The 16,712-nt window shown below is 42.3% G+C and overlaps 1 protein-coding gene across 2 annotated transcripts in view; it reads right to left on the bottom strand.

Moving 5' to 3' along the window:
* LOC141089183 (protein KHNYN-like) overlaps positions 1-15,629 on the bottom strand; it is a 28,514-nt gene extending 12,885 nt beyond the window's left edge. Inside the window, exons 1-3 of one of the 2 annotated variants that reach the window (XM_073575512.1) lie at positions 15,516-15,629; positions 11,820-12,083; positions 5,960-7,485 (exon numbers count right to left, since the gene is read on the bottom strand). In XM_073575512.1, the coding sequence (XP_073431613.1) occupies positions 5,960-7,485; positions 11,820-12,062 (1,769 nt within the window). In that variant the 5' untranslated portion in view covers positions 12,063-12,083; positions 15,516-15,629. Of the gene's footprint in view, positions 1-5,959; positions 7,486-11,819; positions 12,729-15,515 lie in introns of those variants that run through there. The other variant, XM_073575513.1, reaches the window with a different exon arrangement.
* Between the last annotated feature and the right edge of the window lie 1,083 nt (positions 15,630-16,712).

The raw sequence follows: 16,712 nt of genomic DNA, 5'->3' as shown, positions 1-16,712 counted from the left end.
TGAAGCCTTCAATCATTTTTTCCACATCCCATGATGGCTGGGAAAAAAGTTAAGCTATTTTCAGCCATCTAACCTACGGAACACAAACTGCTGGTGTATAGTAACAAATACATATCAAATGTTGCAAAATGTTTTCATGTTGCAGCAATAAAAAATATTTCTCATGGGCACAAATTTCAATGATGTCTAGCAGCCACAGAGGAGGACACAGATAGCAAAGGGCACAGGAGGGGTTTTCTTCTGATGACTCTTCCATGAAGCCTCATTTGTGCAGGAGTCTCTGAACAATTGAACAATGTACCACAATGCCAGAGTCTGCTGAATCTTTCTGTACTTCTTTTGCAGTCAAGTGGGGATTCTGATTTGCCTCTGTAGCAATCCTACAAGCAGCTCACACTGAAATTTTGCTTTGTCTTCCAGAACTTATCTTGACCTCCACCGTTCCTGTTCATTTCTATTTTTTAATTACATTTTGAACTGAGGAAAGGGCAACTTGAAAATGCTATGTTGTCTTCTTATAGTCTTCTGCTTTATGGGCCTCCACCATTTTCATTTTTGGAGTGCTTGGCAGCTGCTTAGAAGAACCCATGGCCGTTTTTTGTCACAAATTTAGAGGAGGCTGGTTAAGGCTGGTTTTACACTTGCAGTGTTTTTTCGGCCCGTTCTTGCGGCCCAATGCATTTCTATGTGGCTGCAAAACTAGTAGGAGGGCCGTGCTCCGTATGGCCGTATTTGCGGCCGTGAAAAAATATCGAGCTTGACAGATTCCCTTTAATATATAAATTCTGATTATTTATAGACTAGAAGCAGCGTCGGATTGGAGCACCTTGGGCCCACTGGAGAAAATCATTCTTAGAGCCCACCATGTAGTTACATAGAAATAAAGACAAGACCATGAATTGTGAGGTAAAACGTGCTAATATCCGGGTATAATATAAGGTAGTACACGTCTTAATTATGTAGCAGGAATCGGGGTAGCCCCCTTATAGAATATAATGTAGCTCCCTCATAGAATATAATGTAGTCTCTCATATAGTATAATGCAGCCCCCTCATAGAATATCATGTAGCTTTCTCATAGAATATAATGCAGCCCCTCAGAATATAATGTAGCCTCCTCATAGAGTATAATGTAGTCCCCTTATAGAATAAATATAATGTAGCCCCCTCATATAGTATAATGCAGCCCCCTCATAGAACATAATGTAGCCCCCTCACATTATATTCTGAACAGGCTGTGGAGAGGACTATACACCAGATTTATGATTTTATATTTTTTAAAAGTCACTTTTCATTGTGGCATTCATTGCCGTTTTTTAACACCGAATTCATCAAAATGGCACACACATATTGTGAATTTAAAAAAAAAAAAAAAATGAAAACATACTGCTCCAGTTTTAAAGCTTTTGACATCTTAACAAAATAAAAAACATTTTACAGATGGTGCTAATGTAAAGCAGACATGAGATAGATGTTATTTAAAAACTATTCTGTGTGATATGACTATCTGGGTTAAAGGGATAATCACTCAAAGTTTGAAAATTCATAATTTTTGGAAATTTTGATCAAATTTCTGATATATTTTTATAAATAAAAGCAAAACATATTGACCTAAATTTACCAGTGTCATGAGAAAACTCAAATTCACTAGGATATGTTGTATCTGTTCTTGATATGTATGTAGTGTGATACATCGCTAAATAGATATAGGTTAGATAGCTAGTTATATAGATATCTGTGAGATATACAAGTGCCTTTCGTGTAGCTTACTGTACATGTATTAACCTAATAAATACATTTTAAATTACGTGGGGTTCCTCTCATTTTTGGTAACCAGCGGAGGTAACGCAGACAGATGTGAGCTGATATTATAAGGCTGGGAAGGTCCATGGTTATTGGGCCCTTCCTTGCACTATATCGCACTATATACATATTAAGAACAGACAATAGTGTAAATTCAGCCATATCCAGAAATCATAAAAAATATGCAATAAGTTTTATAGGTTATCTATCATCTATTTACCTCATATCTAACTATCTCTATCTTTGCACATCTCTAAACACATAAAAATCTGTAATTTCTATTCCTGTACGTGTCACAATGACAGCACACAGATGTCACACATCCGTGTGTGGCACGTATTGTCATCCGTGCTGCCGGAAAAAAAGCACGTATTGTCATCCGTGCTGCCGGAAAAAAAGGGTCATATGAGCAACCCCTCAGATAATGGGTTTGCGTGTGTACATGTCTCAAATACATGAGAAAACGGATGCCACACATACCGGAAACACGGACAGGAGAAGGGGACCTCTTTCACACATCCGTTTTGCGCCGTCAGGCGAGATCCGGCTTTTTTTTTTGTAAAACCGGATCCGGCAAAATGCAATGCTGGATCCGGGTTTTCCCCATTGACTTGCATTATCGCCGGATCGCGCCGGATGGCATTGCGGTTCGTCCGTTTTTTGCCGGATCCGGCTATTTGTCTCATTCCGGCGTCTGGAAAAAAACGGCTACTGTAACGTTTTTTGTCTCCTGCGAAAAAGCCGGAAGCGCCGGATTCGACGCTTCCGGCTTTTTGCCACAATGAAAGTCTATGGGCGCCGGAATGCGCCGGATCCAGAAAAAGACGGATCCAGCCACCGGATCCATTTTTTTAAGTCTGCGCATGCTCAGATCCAATTGGCCAGCCCCCAGGAAACAGATATAACCTGCTAGACGGATCCGGCAGAAAAACGGATCCGTTTCTACAGTTCTGCAAAATTTACGCCGGATCCGTTTTTTCTAAAAATAGCCGGATCCTGCCTGACGGCAAAAAACTGATGTGTGAAAGTAGCCTAACATAGAAAATAACAGCTTAACGGTCAGTCAGTCATGCCAAGAGATTAAGAAGTTTGTGACATCCAGATCTGATAAAATGCCAAGTCGTGTAAGTGCATGTATATCTGTGTGTGGTGCTCATACTTGATATTGCATAAATCAAGATGTTTTGAAAATGGCATTTAAATTTTCTCATCATTTGCATATCATTTATATGTCTATCGATCCTGTGATTTCCATAACTACACAATGTTTCCATCTTGCTGTAATTTCAATGCTGAAGAGTGTAGATAAAAAAAACATTAGTGGCAAGCATTATATTTAATAGGTGTTGGGAGTATGGTATCACTCAGCGATTGCAGATCTGAATTTGTGTTCAATTTTTAGATCTCGTGACACTAGATGGTCAGTGGTTTCTCCTCCAGTTTTTTTTTTACTCTGGTAACACTGGTGCTGCATTGATTTGTTTCTGCAGTGAACGCAAAGATTGGAGAGGGACATCGGGAAACTGTTAGCACAGAAGCCTCTGCTAGTACAAAAGGCAAGTACGACTTAGTTTTGAAAATAAAACTTTTTGCGGGCTGGAAAAAACAAAAAATACTATTTGCCCTTATAGCTGAATTCATATCATTTTACTGTCCGAGATTAGCCCACAATGTCTTACATGAGGTTGTTAGTTCAGGTCAGGAGAGATCGGAGCTTGAACACAGAGCACAAAATACACACATGTGAATGTACCCCAAAACAGAGGTAAAGTCAATTTTAAAATGCCTCTTTTGGTAGTAGAGTCCCCCAGACTGAACAATGGTAATAGGCTAAGTGCACACGTACTTTTTTGCCCTGCGGATTTTTCCGCGCAGAATTGAAGAAATCCGCAGGTCAAGTGACCTGCATTTTTCCTGCGGATTTCTTCCTTTTTTCTTGCAGTTTTTGTGCGGTTTTCCCCTGCAGATTTCCCCCTGCGGATTTGGAGAATGGAGCAGGTGGAAAACCGCACAAAAGAAGTCACATGCTGCATATTTTGAACCACAAGAAAACCGCGCGGAAAAATCCGCAGCGTCTGCACAGCGTTTTTTTTTTCCAATTGACTAACATGCTACTGTACATCACAATGCGGATATGCAGCGTTTCTGCGCGATAAAATCCGCTGCAGATCCGCTGGAAATCTGCATCGTGTGCACATGGCCTTAATGTGACCTATGAATCCAGCATTACTGTAATTACTAACCTTAAAGCAAATGTTTGGTAACCATGTTACAGTCACAATACAAAGCAAGACATGTATAAGCCAAGTAAGTCCTCCTTAGCGAGAAGTATTTAGAGCAGCTCTCCACTAAGACGACAAACTGGATCTCCAGCAATTGAAGGGAACCTATGAGGAGCTTTAGGGTCACCAAACTAATTACACTTCTGCTTGGGTTGGAAAATTACAAATCCTGACAGACCCTTGAGGCCAGATTGAGCCATGGCTAGCACATCTATTCTCTGAATTACTCCACGCCTATTACCACCTTCATGGGTTTGATTGACAACTCTTTTGACAACAACTAGGTCATATGCGGCATAGAAGACACATCAAACAAGCCCATAGGGGTGGCAACTGTTGAAATAATGCATAGAAGACACATCAATCAAGCCGATAGGGGTGGCAACTGTTGAAATAATGCAGTGTATGTGAATCAGCACGACCTTGTTGTGCATCATTTAAAGGGAACCTGTCAGCAGGATTGTGCTCAGTAATCTACAGACAGTGTCAGGTTGGCGCCGTTATACTGATTAAAATGATACCTTGGTTGATGAAATCCATCTTGTGGTTGTTGTGTAATCTTTATTTTCAGTTAATGAGATTCTCATGCTCCGGGGCGGCCTGTGGGTGGTCTTTATGTTGTGTTCTGCTTACTTATACACCTGTATGGCATCTGACAGGTCACTGATCCCTCAGTGACTTGCCCCCTATTTTACATAGTGAATATAATATATATTGAAAAAAAAAAATTCACATTAAGCAGGCAGGGGCCGGTGCTGCAGCATGATCAGATCTATGATATACATTAAATCATTTTATTTATTGATATACGTTTATTCTGAAAAAAAAAAAAAAAGGTCCCAAAATGGAGCTGGATGATCCTGCGCAGTAGCAGCTATCAGCGTTCCGATAGATGCTACTGTGCAGGTGCCGCCGGCGCCAATTCGCTAGAGGAAAGAATAAATTGCCTTCACCAACATGGCACCTGCGCAGTAACATCTATTGGATTGCAGATAGATGCTACTTCATGGGCGCGACCGATGCCATTTTGAGACAGAATTTAAATTTTTTTTTACACAATAAATGTATATCACTAAATAAAATAACTAATGCATATCATTACCTGAAAATAAAAATTAAACAAGATCCACAAGACGGATTTCATCAAACAAGGTATAATTGTAATCAGTATAATGGCGCCAACCTAACACTGTCTGTAGGTTACTCAGCACAATCATGCTGACAGGTTCCCTTTAACTAAAGATTTTAAGATTTTTTTCAGTTACATGATATCTATTTGCACCCATGAAGGTATACTTAAGGCCCCGTTACACATAACGATGTCCCAGCGATCCCACCAATGATCCGACATGGTGGGATCGCTGGGACATCGTTAGTCTGATCGCTGGAGAGCTGTCACATAGCCAGCCCCTCCAGAGATCAGGACCAGCGAGCAAGCTGGTTTCCAATGTAAACATCGGGTATCTAAGAGCCGCGCGGCTCTTAGATACCCGATGTTTACATTGGAAACCAACGTCCAGCATCGCTGATCGCTGGTCTCTCGCTGCCACACGCAGCGATGCGCGCTGGCCAGCGGGAGACCAGCGATCAAAAAACGGCCCAGGACGATGGAGCACGATCAGCGATACCCGGCAGGGGGGCCGGTCGCTGATCCCCGTCACACACAGCGATCTAGCTGGCGAGATCGCTGTGTGTGACGGGGCCTTTACTGTCCTACCCAGCAATGTAATTAATTTGATGAATTTAAAACTACGGACAGGTTCCTTGAATTTCTTCTTTAATTTCAGTTAACCCATCTAACAAGAGATTGTACTAAAGATTTTATTTTACAAGCAGTGATAATATGTATTATGAACTCAGAACATTGTTACTTACATTTTAGCAACATTACTTCCATCTATAATAATATGCCTCAGTTGGTCATTTCCTTTTTCATTTCTTAAATTTAGAGTAAAAGGCTTCTTCTGTATTGCTTCTTTGAATCTCTGTGCTCCCGTCACCACAGGGACATTGTGTTTTTCTTTATCCTCTCTTTTTATTACCTCTTCAATAACCTCAGGTACGTCTTGGGCTCCACCATTAAAAATATCATCTTCTGGAAAGTTACTCTTGAATGTTTTGTGTTTTCCAGCATTGAACTGTACCATCGTAGGGTCTGAAGTGATTAATGCAGGATGTGATTGAGCAGCGTTTTGCTGAAGCCACAAGTCCTCTTCTTCTTCCTCTTTCCCTTCAGCTTTAGAAGTAAGCGGAAAATCCCCAGAATTTGTTTTTTCATTTAATTTCCTAAGCAGTCCTGTCACAGAACCATCCCCAATGTCTACAATTTCACTAGGAGAATAGCCACAATTCTTGGCCGCTGACTTCATTACTTCTAGAAGGTAACTGTCGTCATTAGAGCTGGAAACAGAATGTGATACTCCTCTTAATGTTGAAGGCCTGTTTTTTTCACCCAAGGTTTGATCATGGCTAGACTGCTCCATGTTAACTTTGTCAAGTATCTCTGATGGTTCCTGGATCCCATTCTCATGCAGAACTTTAAGAACAACAGATTCCTGATAACCCATTGTCTTAAAAAAGTCCAAGAGCATTTTAAACTCCTTTTGCGTTCCCAAAGAAAACTGAGTTTGAGAGCCTGGTTCTCTCTCATCCTTCCCCATTATTGTATCAAGCAATCCAGAAATCTGCTTAAACTCATCTTCCTCCTCATCATGTGATGGCTCCACCTTTTCACACGCTGTAGTCCTCTCTTCATGTTTACTAGAGGTGTAATGCAGATTTTCCTCTACTGTGGGTCTCTTGGTATAACTTGGGTGCATGGGCTGTCTACTGTTGTCCCATGCTTCAGTAATAAGATCACGTGGCTCAGAGGCCCTATGGCGCAAAACTCCGTTAGCTGACTTTGATTTGGATATGGTCATTGGCTGAGATGTTGTAGGCGCAGTAAAGAAAGGCTGATTGCTCATTGCTGCGTCAGACGTTTGCATTGGTAGCTTCTCCTGGATAATTGGGTGTTTCACCCCAAGATCTTTGTCTTCCTCTACTAGGAATAACAACTGTTCCTTTATAGAAGTTGGGAGAATTAGAAGATCTAGGGAGTGCTGATCATCGTGTTTCTCCACAAGATCCTTAAAATTCCTTTTGATGGAAGCTTCTTGGTCATCCGCTTTGGATATTTTTTCATCTAAAAAAGTATGAATCCGACTCTGGGCCATAACTACTTCTTCTACTAGGCCTGATATTTTGATACGACCAGGAGTTTGGGGTTTCACACATGCTGAAGTGGCTCGAATTAAGCAGTCAAGAAAAAGACCTCTTGCCCCTACAAAAATGCAATGCATCTCACGTGGGTAGTCTAAATCTTCAATTAACTCTGGGGTGCAGAATCCTTTAATATAATCCTGAAGAAAGAAAGAAAAGAATGTTCGGTTTTCTTATAAGGTCCACGCACATAATATTTAATTTCAATCAATGATATAACTATAAAATGGGAGTTGCTAATAATTCCATGAAGATACATCAGAGAAAGCCAGATGACAATCAGTCTCACACAGATACTCCAAACTTCACAAAAGAAGCTTCATACTTTAAGGGTTATTCTCATGATAAGCATTTAACGCTTATCCAGGTGATGCTGTATCAGTGGGGGTTCAATCATGAAGTCTACATATTAGTTGAGAGCGGCCAATACACAGTGTATTGAGTCAAGCTGTTCTGGCTGCAAACAGCTGATCTGTGGGGGGCTGGGTGTCCGACCTCCACTGATGATATTGATGATCTATCATAAAGGTTCGTGCAAACAGCCATATAATCGGTCCGAGTGTGATCCGAGAAAATATCCTTTCACACTAGGACCAATGTTATGCTATAGGGCAGTGTTCCCCAACTCCGGTCCTCATGAGCCACCAACAGGTCATGTTTTCAGGATTTCCCTAGTATTGCTCAGGTGATGGAATTCTTGCCTGTTCAGGTGATGCAATTATCACCTGTGCAATACTATGGAAATCCTGAAAACATGACCAGTTGGTGGCTCTTGAGGACTGGAGTCGGGGAACACTGCTATACGGCCATGTACATGTCCAATTTTTTCTTTGTCCAAAAAAAATAAAAAATAAAATCGCTGCATGCCTGAGTTTTATCCGATATTCAGATCGCACTCAGCCATGCAAGTCAATGAGTGCGTGGAAAATATGGGACTGCACTCGGATGACACCTTAGTGTAGTCTGATTTCTGCACGCTGACACAATAGAGAAATTTTGTTGGCTCATCCGAGAGAATGGAATCACACTAAGCCGACAGTCTGATTAGTTTGCAAATTTGACCCGATTCTCTTGGATGAGAGAATTCATGGCTGTCTACATGAGCCCTAAGGATAAGTCATCAATTTCTAAGTAGTGCAGAACTCCTTCAAAGGCCGGGGTCACACTAACTGACGAGAAATACGGTCCGTATTTTCCATGCGTAATACGGAGAAATGTCCCCTAAATAGTGATTCATATGTCATCCGTAATCAAGGTGTGGTCGCGTATTTTGCACATGTAAGCATCTGTATGTAATCCGTATGGCATCCGTATGCCGAGATTTTCTCGCAGGCTTGCAAAATGGACATATAAAGGATCCCTATGATAGGTTAAAACCCAAACAAAAGGATATATACACATAGAATACATATATACACACACACCTCATTGAGACATATATATATATATATATATATATATATATATATATATATATATATATATATACAGTGTATGATATATATATTTTACATTTCATAGAGTTCTACATAGCAGAATAGCCGCTAATACAATTGTCTGCTTCTGTAAAATCATTCCCAATTCTGATATGAAATGACACATGGTTTACATACAGTAAACCATTTCATTTCATGTAATTTTTTTTATATGTCCCTGACTAATAATTAAATTAGGGTTTGTGTGTAAAATTTGGGACGTCTACTTGTTAAATTAAGGGGTTAATTCGTTGGAAAAAAATGCGTGGGCTCCCGTGGCAAAATCGCAACCGGAGAGGTAGAGCAGGTGAGTGAGGGCAGCTTTTAATATCCTTGAGAGAGACCATTGTTTTTGCCCCCCCCCCGGCTACAAAAATCTGACCCCAGAAAAGGCGCATCTATAAGATGCGCCTTTTCTGGCACTTATCCTCTCTATTCCCATTGCCCTGTAGAGGTGGTTAATATTAATGGCTTAACGTCACCTTGCAATTGGAAGGAGACATTAAGCCGATTAATAATGGACACGTGTCAATTAGACACTTATCCATTATTAAGCCTAGACTATTAGCGGCTATTCTACTATGTAGAACTCTATGAAATATAAATATACAGTGGGGCAAAAAAGTATTTAGTCAGTCAGCAATAGTGCAAGTTCCACCACTTAAAAAGATGAGAGGCGTCTGTAATTTACATCATAGGTAGACCTCAACTATGGGAGACAAACTGAGAAAAAAAAAATCCAGAAAATCACATTGTCTGGTTTTTTTTTTCATTTTATTTGCATATTATGGTGGAAAATAAGTATTTGGTCAGAAACAAGCAATCAAGATTTCTGGCTCTCACAGACCTGTAACTTCTTCTTTAAGAGTCTCCTCTTTCCTCCACTCATTACCTGTAGTAATGGCAGCTGTTTAAACTTGTTATCAGTATAAAAAGACACCTGTGCACACCCTCAAACAGTCTGACTCCAAACTCCACTATGGTGAAGACCAAAGAGCTGTCAAAGGACACCAGAAACAAAATTGTAGCCCTGCACCAGGCTGGGAAGACTGAATCTGCAATAGCCAACCAGCTTGGAGTGAAGAAATCAACTGTGGGAGCAATAATTAGAAAATGGAAGACATACAAGACCACTGATAATCTCCCTCGATCTGGTGCTCCACGCAAAATCCCACCCCGTGGGGTCAGAATGATAACAAGAACGGTGAGCAAAAATCCCAGAACCACGCGGGGGGACCTAGTGAATGAACTGCAGAGAGCTGGGACCAATGTAACAAGGCCTACCATAAGTAACACACTACGCCACCATGGACTCAGATCCTGCAGTGCCAGACGTGTCCCACTGCTTAAGCCTGTACATGTCCGGGCCCGTCTGAAGTTTGCTAGAGAGCATTTGGATGATCCAGAGGAGTTTTGGGAGAATGTCCTATGGTCTCATGAAACCAAACTGGAACTGTTTGGTAGAAACACAACTTGTGTTTGGAGGAAAAAGAATACTGAGTTGCATCCATCAAACACCATACCTACTGTAAAGCATGGTGGTGGAAACATCATGCTTTGGGGCTGTTTCTCTGCAAAGGGGCCAGGACGACTGATTCGGGTACATGAAAGAATGAATGGGGCCATGTATCGTGAGATTTTGAGTGCAAACCTCCTTCCATCAGCAAGAGCATTGAGGATGAAACGTGGCTGGGTCTTTCAACATGGCAATGATCCAAAGCACACCGCCAGGGCAACGAAGGAGTGGCTTCGTAAGAAGCATTTCAAGGTCCTGGAGTGGCCTAGCCAGTCTCCAGATCTCAACCCTATAGAAAACCTTTGGAGGGAGTTGAAAGTCCGTGTTGCCAAGCGAAAAGCCAAAAACATCACTGCTCTAGAGGAGATCTGCATGGAGGAATGGGCCAACATACCAACAACAGTGTGTGGCAACCTTGTGAAGACTTACAGAAAACGTTTGACCTCTGTCATTGCCAACAAAGGATATATCACAAAGTATTGAGATGAAATTTTGTTTCTGACCAAATACTTATTTTCCACCATAATATGCAAATAAAATGAAAAAAAAACAGACAATGTGATTTTCTGGATTTTTTTTTCTCAGTTTGTCTCCCATAGTTGAGGTCTACCTATGATGTAAATTACAGACGCCTCTCATCTTTTTAAGTGGTGGAACTTGCACTATTGCTGACTGACTAAATACTTTTTTGCCCCACTGTATATATATTTATTATATATGTCTCAATGACGTGTGTATATATATATATTCATGAATTGGCCAATTTATGCGCTAAGTATCTTTGCCTTTTCCTATTTTGCAGTAATGCAATTCTAATGTCATGTGTTCATGCTACAGCCTTAGGCTATGTGCACACGTAGTGAACGGTGCTGCAGATTTTTCCGCGCGATTTGGAAAAATTCACAGGTAAATCCACAGTTCAAAAGACCTGCGGTTTACCTGTGGATTAGCCTGCGGTTTCACACCTCTACAATATGGAGAAGGTGTGAAACCGCTGCGGATTCCGCACAAAGAAGTGACATGCTGCGGATTTGAATCCGCGGAAAAATCCGCAGCATGTGCACAGTGTTTTTCATTTTACCATTGAAAACAATGGTACTTTACAACACAGCTAAATCTGCTGCGGTTCCGCAGAGCCAAAAACGCTGCGGATCCGCAACGTGTGCACATAGCCTTAGAGTGCAACTTTATTTGTTATATATGGAGAGGTCTACTCTTAGTCTGCACCTGTTCACAGTAGTTTTCTGTTTGGAAGTGACAGTCAGTCTTTGAGATTAATATTTTACCCATAGAAATCCCCTATAAGTAAATGGGGTCCTTTGTGCACTGATGGTATTCGTCATTGCGTTGCAGGTTCTGTTATAAACAGGGTAAATGTAAACTAAGCTTTAGCTAAATTTTTTATTTTTTTTTTGCAAATTACTTTTAAAATTCAGTTTTGAAGTCCACGTTAATCCCAGATTAATCCCCTGTCCATTCTTACCTTAGCCTTTACAATGTTCCTTTTGTCACCTCGAAGCTGAACCCACATCTGCTGCTCTGCACTTGATTGCAGGGATAACTGATCTTGAGCAAGAACTCCCAAAATATTCATTGTGATTCCAAATATTCTCTCGATGTTGGGATGTTGGTCTCTAAGCTTTTTTTCAGGTCCTCGAGGCACAGCAAATTCATCCATGCTGCCGCTGTTGTGCGCTGCATCATATTCCCCTACAGCCATCAGCATTTTACGTTGCACAGCTTACGCCTGGTGTGAACGATACAATGATTAAAGGGCTGAAAAATTACCCTGGACAATTGGCATCCTCTTTTTGGATCTGATGTAATCATGAATGTGATTGTGCAGAGACTCGTTGACCGGACCTAGGAGCATCTTCATCTGCAGCAATCTTAGAACATTACAGTCACTAGGTACTTCCTGCTAGAACAAGATTTGAATTGTGTTTTCTATTTTCTCCCCTGAATGTTTAGCACTGGTATCTCCTTCCTCATTCTGTAATGTCCGTGACACCTCCTCCCCTTACGCCTGCCCACGTGCTCTGAATGATCTTGCTGCTTATACCCCTTACTGGACACTTATTGTATATGCATGTTCTTCTCCTATCACTAACCAGTTTATTATGTGCAGATTCATAATAGCTCTACACCATACCCTGCCCTAGCACTGGCAATAACCAGCACTACTACCCTAGCACTGGCAATAACCTACACTACAACCCTAGCAATAACCTACACTACAACCCTAGCACCGGCAATAACCAGCACTAATACCCTAGCAATAACCAGCACTACAACCCTAGCACCGGCAATAACCAGCACTACTACCCTAGCACCGGCAATAACCAGCACTACTACCCTAGCACTGACAATAACCACCACTAATACCCTAGCACTGGCAATAACCACCACTAATACCCTAGCACTGGCAATAACCAGCACTAATACCCTAGCACCGACAATAACCAGCACTAATACCCTAGCACTGGCAATAACCAGCACTACTACCCTAGCACTGACAATAACCAGCACTACTACCCTAGCACTGGCAATAACCAGCACTAATACCCTAGCACTGGCAATAACCAGCACTAATACCCTAGCACTGGCAATAACCTACACTACAACCCTAGCACCGGCAATAACCAGCACTACAACCCTAGCACCGGCAATAACCAGCACTACAACCCTAGCACCGGCAATAACCAGCACTAATACCCTAGCACCGGCAATAACCTACACTACTACCCTAGCACCGGCAATAACCAGCACTAATACCCTAGCAATAACCAGCACTACTACCCTAGCACCGGCAATAACCAGCACTACTACCCTAGCACTGGCAATAACCAGCACTACTACCCTAGCACTGGCAATAACCAGCACTACTACCCTAGCACTGGCAATAACCAGCACTACTACCCTAGCACTGGCAATAACCAGCACTAATACCCTAGCACCGGCAATAACCTACACTACTACCCTAGCACCGGCAATAACCAGCACTAATACCCTAGCAATAACCAGCACTACTACCCTAGCACTGGCAATAACCAGCACTACTACCCTAGCACTGACAATAACCAGCACTACTACCCTAGCACTGACAATAACCAGCACTAATACCCTAGCACTGGCAATAACCAGCACTACAACCCTAGCACCGGCAATAACCAGCACTACTACCCTAGCACTGGCAATAACCAGCACTACTACCCTAGCAATAACCTACACTACAACCCTAGCACTGACAATAACCAGCACTAATACCCTAGCACTGGCAATAACCAGCACTACTACCCTAGCACTGACAATAACCAGCACTACTACCCTAGCACTGACAATAACCAGCACTAATACCCTAGCACTGGCAATAACCAGCACTACAACCCTAGCACCGGCAATAACCAGCACTACTACCCTAGCACTGGCAATAACCTACACTACAACCCTAGCACTGGCAATAACCAGCACTAATACCCTAGCACTGACAATAACCACCACTAATACCCTAGCACTGGCAATAACCAGCACTACAACCCTAGCACCGGCAATAACCAGCACTACAACCCTAGCACTGACAATAACCAGCACTACTACCCTAGCACTGACAATAACCAGCACTACTACCCTAGCACTGGCAATAACCAGCACTAATACCCTAGCACTGGCAACCAGCACTAATACCCTAGCACTGACAATAACCAGCACTACAACCCTAGCACTGGCAATAACCAGCACTACTACCCTAGCACTGACAATAACCAGCACTACTACCCTAGCACTGACAATAACCAGCACTAATACCCTAGCACTGGCAATAACCAGCACTACTACCCTAGCACTGGCAACCAGCACTAATACCCTAGCACTGGCAATAACCAGCACTACAACCCTAGCACCGGCAATAACCAGCACTACTACCCTAGCACTGGCAATAACCAGCACTACTACCCTAGCAATAACCTACACTACAACCCTAGCACTGACAATAACCAGCACTAATACCCTAGCACTGGCAATAACCAGCACTACTACCCTAGCACTGACAATAACCAGCACTACTACCCTAGCACTGACAATAACCAGCACTAATACCCTAGCACTGGCAATAACCTACACTACAACCCTAGCACCGGCAATAACCAGCACTACTACCCTAGCACTGGCAATAACCTACACTACAACCCTAGCACTGGCAATAACCAGCACTAATACCCTAGCACTGACAATAACCACCACTAATACCCTAGCACTGGCAATAACCAGCACTAATACCCTAGCACTGACAATAACCACCACTAATACCCTAGCACTGGCAATAACCAGCACTACTACCCTAGCACTGGCAATAACCAGCACTAATACCCTAGCACTGACAATAACCACCACTAATACCCTAGCACTGGCAATAACCAGCACTACAACCCTAGCACCGGCAATAACCAGCACTACAACCCTAGCACTGACAATAACCAGCACTACTACCCTAGCACTGACAATAACCAGCACTAATACCCTAGCACTGACAATAACCACCACTAATACCCTAGCACTGGCAATAACCAGCACTACAACCCTAGCACCGGCAATAACCAGCACTACAACCCTAGCACTGACAATAACCAGCACTACTACCCTAGCACTGGCAATAACCAGCACTAATACCCTAGCACTGGCAACCAGCACTAATACCCTAGCACTGACAATAACCAGCACTACAACCCTAGCACTGGCAATAACCAGCACTACTACCCTAGCACTGACAATAACCAGCACTACTACCCTAGCACTGACAATAACCAGCACTAATACCCTAGCACTGGCAATAACCAGCACTACTACCCTAGCACTGGCAACCAGCACTAATACCCTAGCACTGACAATAACCAGCACTACTACCCTAGCACTGACAATAACCAGCACTAATACCCTAGCACTGGCAATAACCAGCACTACTACCCTAGCACTGGCAATAACCAGCACTACTACCCTAGCACTGACAATAACCAGCACTACTACCCTAGCACTGGCAATAACCAGCACTACTACCCTAGCACTGACAATAACCAGCACTACTACCCTAGCACTGGCAACCAGCACTACTACCCTAGCACTAGCAATAACCAGCACTACTACCCTAGCACTAGCAATAACCAGCACTGCTGCCCCCTGTACCTACCATTAGGATATTTCTGGCTTGCTCTGTAGAAACTTCCTGACCCTGTTTCCACCTCCCTATCATGGTGACTGATGGGAAGTTCCTATATGTCAGTCTGGGGAATTCCACTTTTAGATCACACGGTGGGAGGAGTAAAGTCAATGTGGTGTCTACTTTAGTCAGAAGAGCTCAGACCTGTTTTGCTTCCTCTGTCTGCAAGCGAAGAACCATGCTTGCAGAGACTGAGCGTGCTACAGGCGGACTCTGCTGGTTATTTGCATGAAAAGCAAAACAAAAACCATTCCAGCAACCAGAATATAAGAGCTCCCTCTGTTGACATCTTACTCTTACTACAACCAAAATGTTGAGACATGCAAGTCCTAGGAAATCGAATCCTAGTTATTTCCATATAACAACTATTTATCCTGCCTCGTTGCTCAAGTCCTCGTGCTTAAGGTCACGGTTTCCAAATTTTACACTCACAAGGATAATAAACCAAAAACAGCCGCAGGCAAGCTACAAGAATCAGCTCTGTCTGACTGCGTACAGGGTCATGGGGTAAAGGAAGGATTCACACGTATCCTAATATCCCAATGTGATGAGTGTGCCTCTTGCTGTAAATTGTGGAAAATCTGCTGATCTTGTTAAGACATCACATTTGTGGAGAGGATTTTTTAAAAACTGTGACAGGTATTTACAGCTAGTGTTTTTTAATAGTCATTGCAAACATAAAACGCAATGAAACGCACCTGGGGGAACATATAGCTTTGTGCACTACATAAACCGATGCATAAAGGAAGTTAAAAACTCCAGATCAGTTATTTCTGATGACACCCGCTGCCGATGGCTCGAGCGCAACGCTGTACATTTATGTCAGGGTTTGAAAATGCCCCTTCAGACAGGACCCGACCTTCATTCAGATGTCCATGAGTAACATATGTGTTTTTCATGGATAAAAACACACCCATTCTACTCTATTGGTTCTGTTCACATGTCCGCATTTTTTTTTTTTTTTTTTTTTTCATTTCTTTTGCCGAATGAGCGGTCCTCAAAAAAGTCATGGAGACGCCACTTTTCCATCTGAGTCATGGATCGAAATTACAAGTCTGTGGGTCTGTTAAAATCCCAGACAAGACATGGTATCAGTTCATGGTCCATTTGCCGACCGTGATCAACATTGTAATTCATTTATTCTTTTCATACATGAAAACTACTGAT

Source organism: Dendrobates tinctorius, unplaced genomic scaffold, assembly GCF_039654945.1.
Source record: "Dendrobates tinctorius isolate UK_male_01 unplaced genomic scaffold, ASM3965494v1 ptg000044l, whole genome shotgun sequence".
In the NCBI taxonomy this organism is placed as follows: domain Eukaryota; kingdom Metazoa; phylum Chordata; class Amphibia; order Anura; family Dendrobatidae; genus Dendrobates; species Dendrobates tinctorius.
This window is presented reverse-complemented; position numbering and strand designations above follow the sequence as displayed.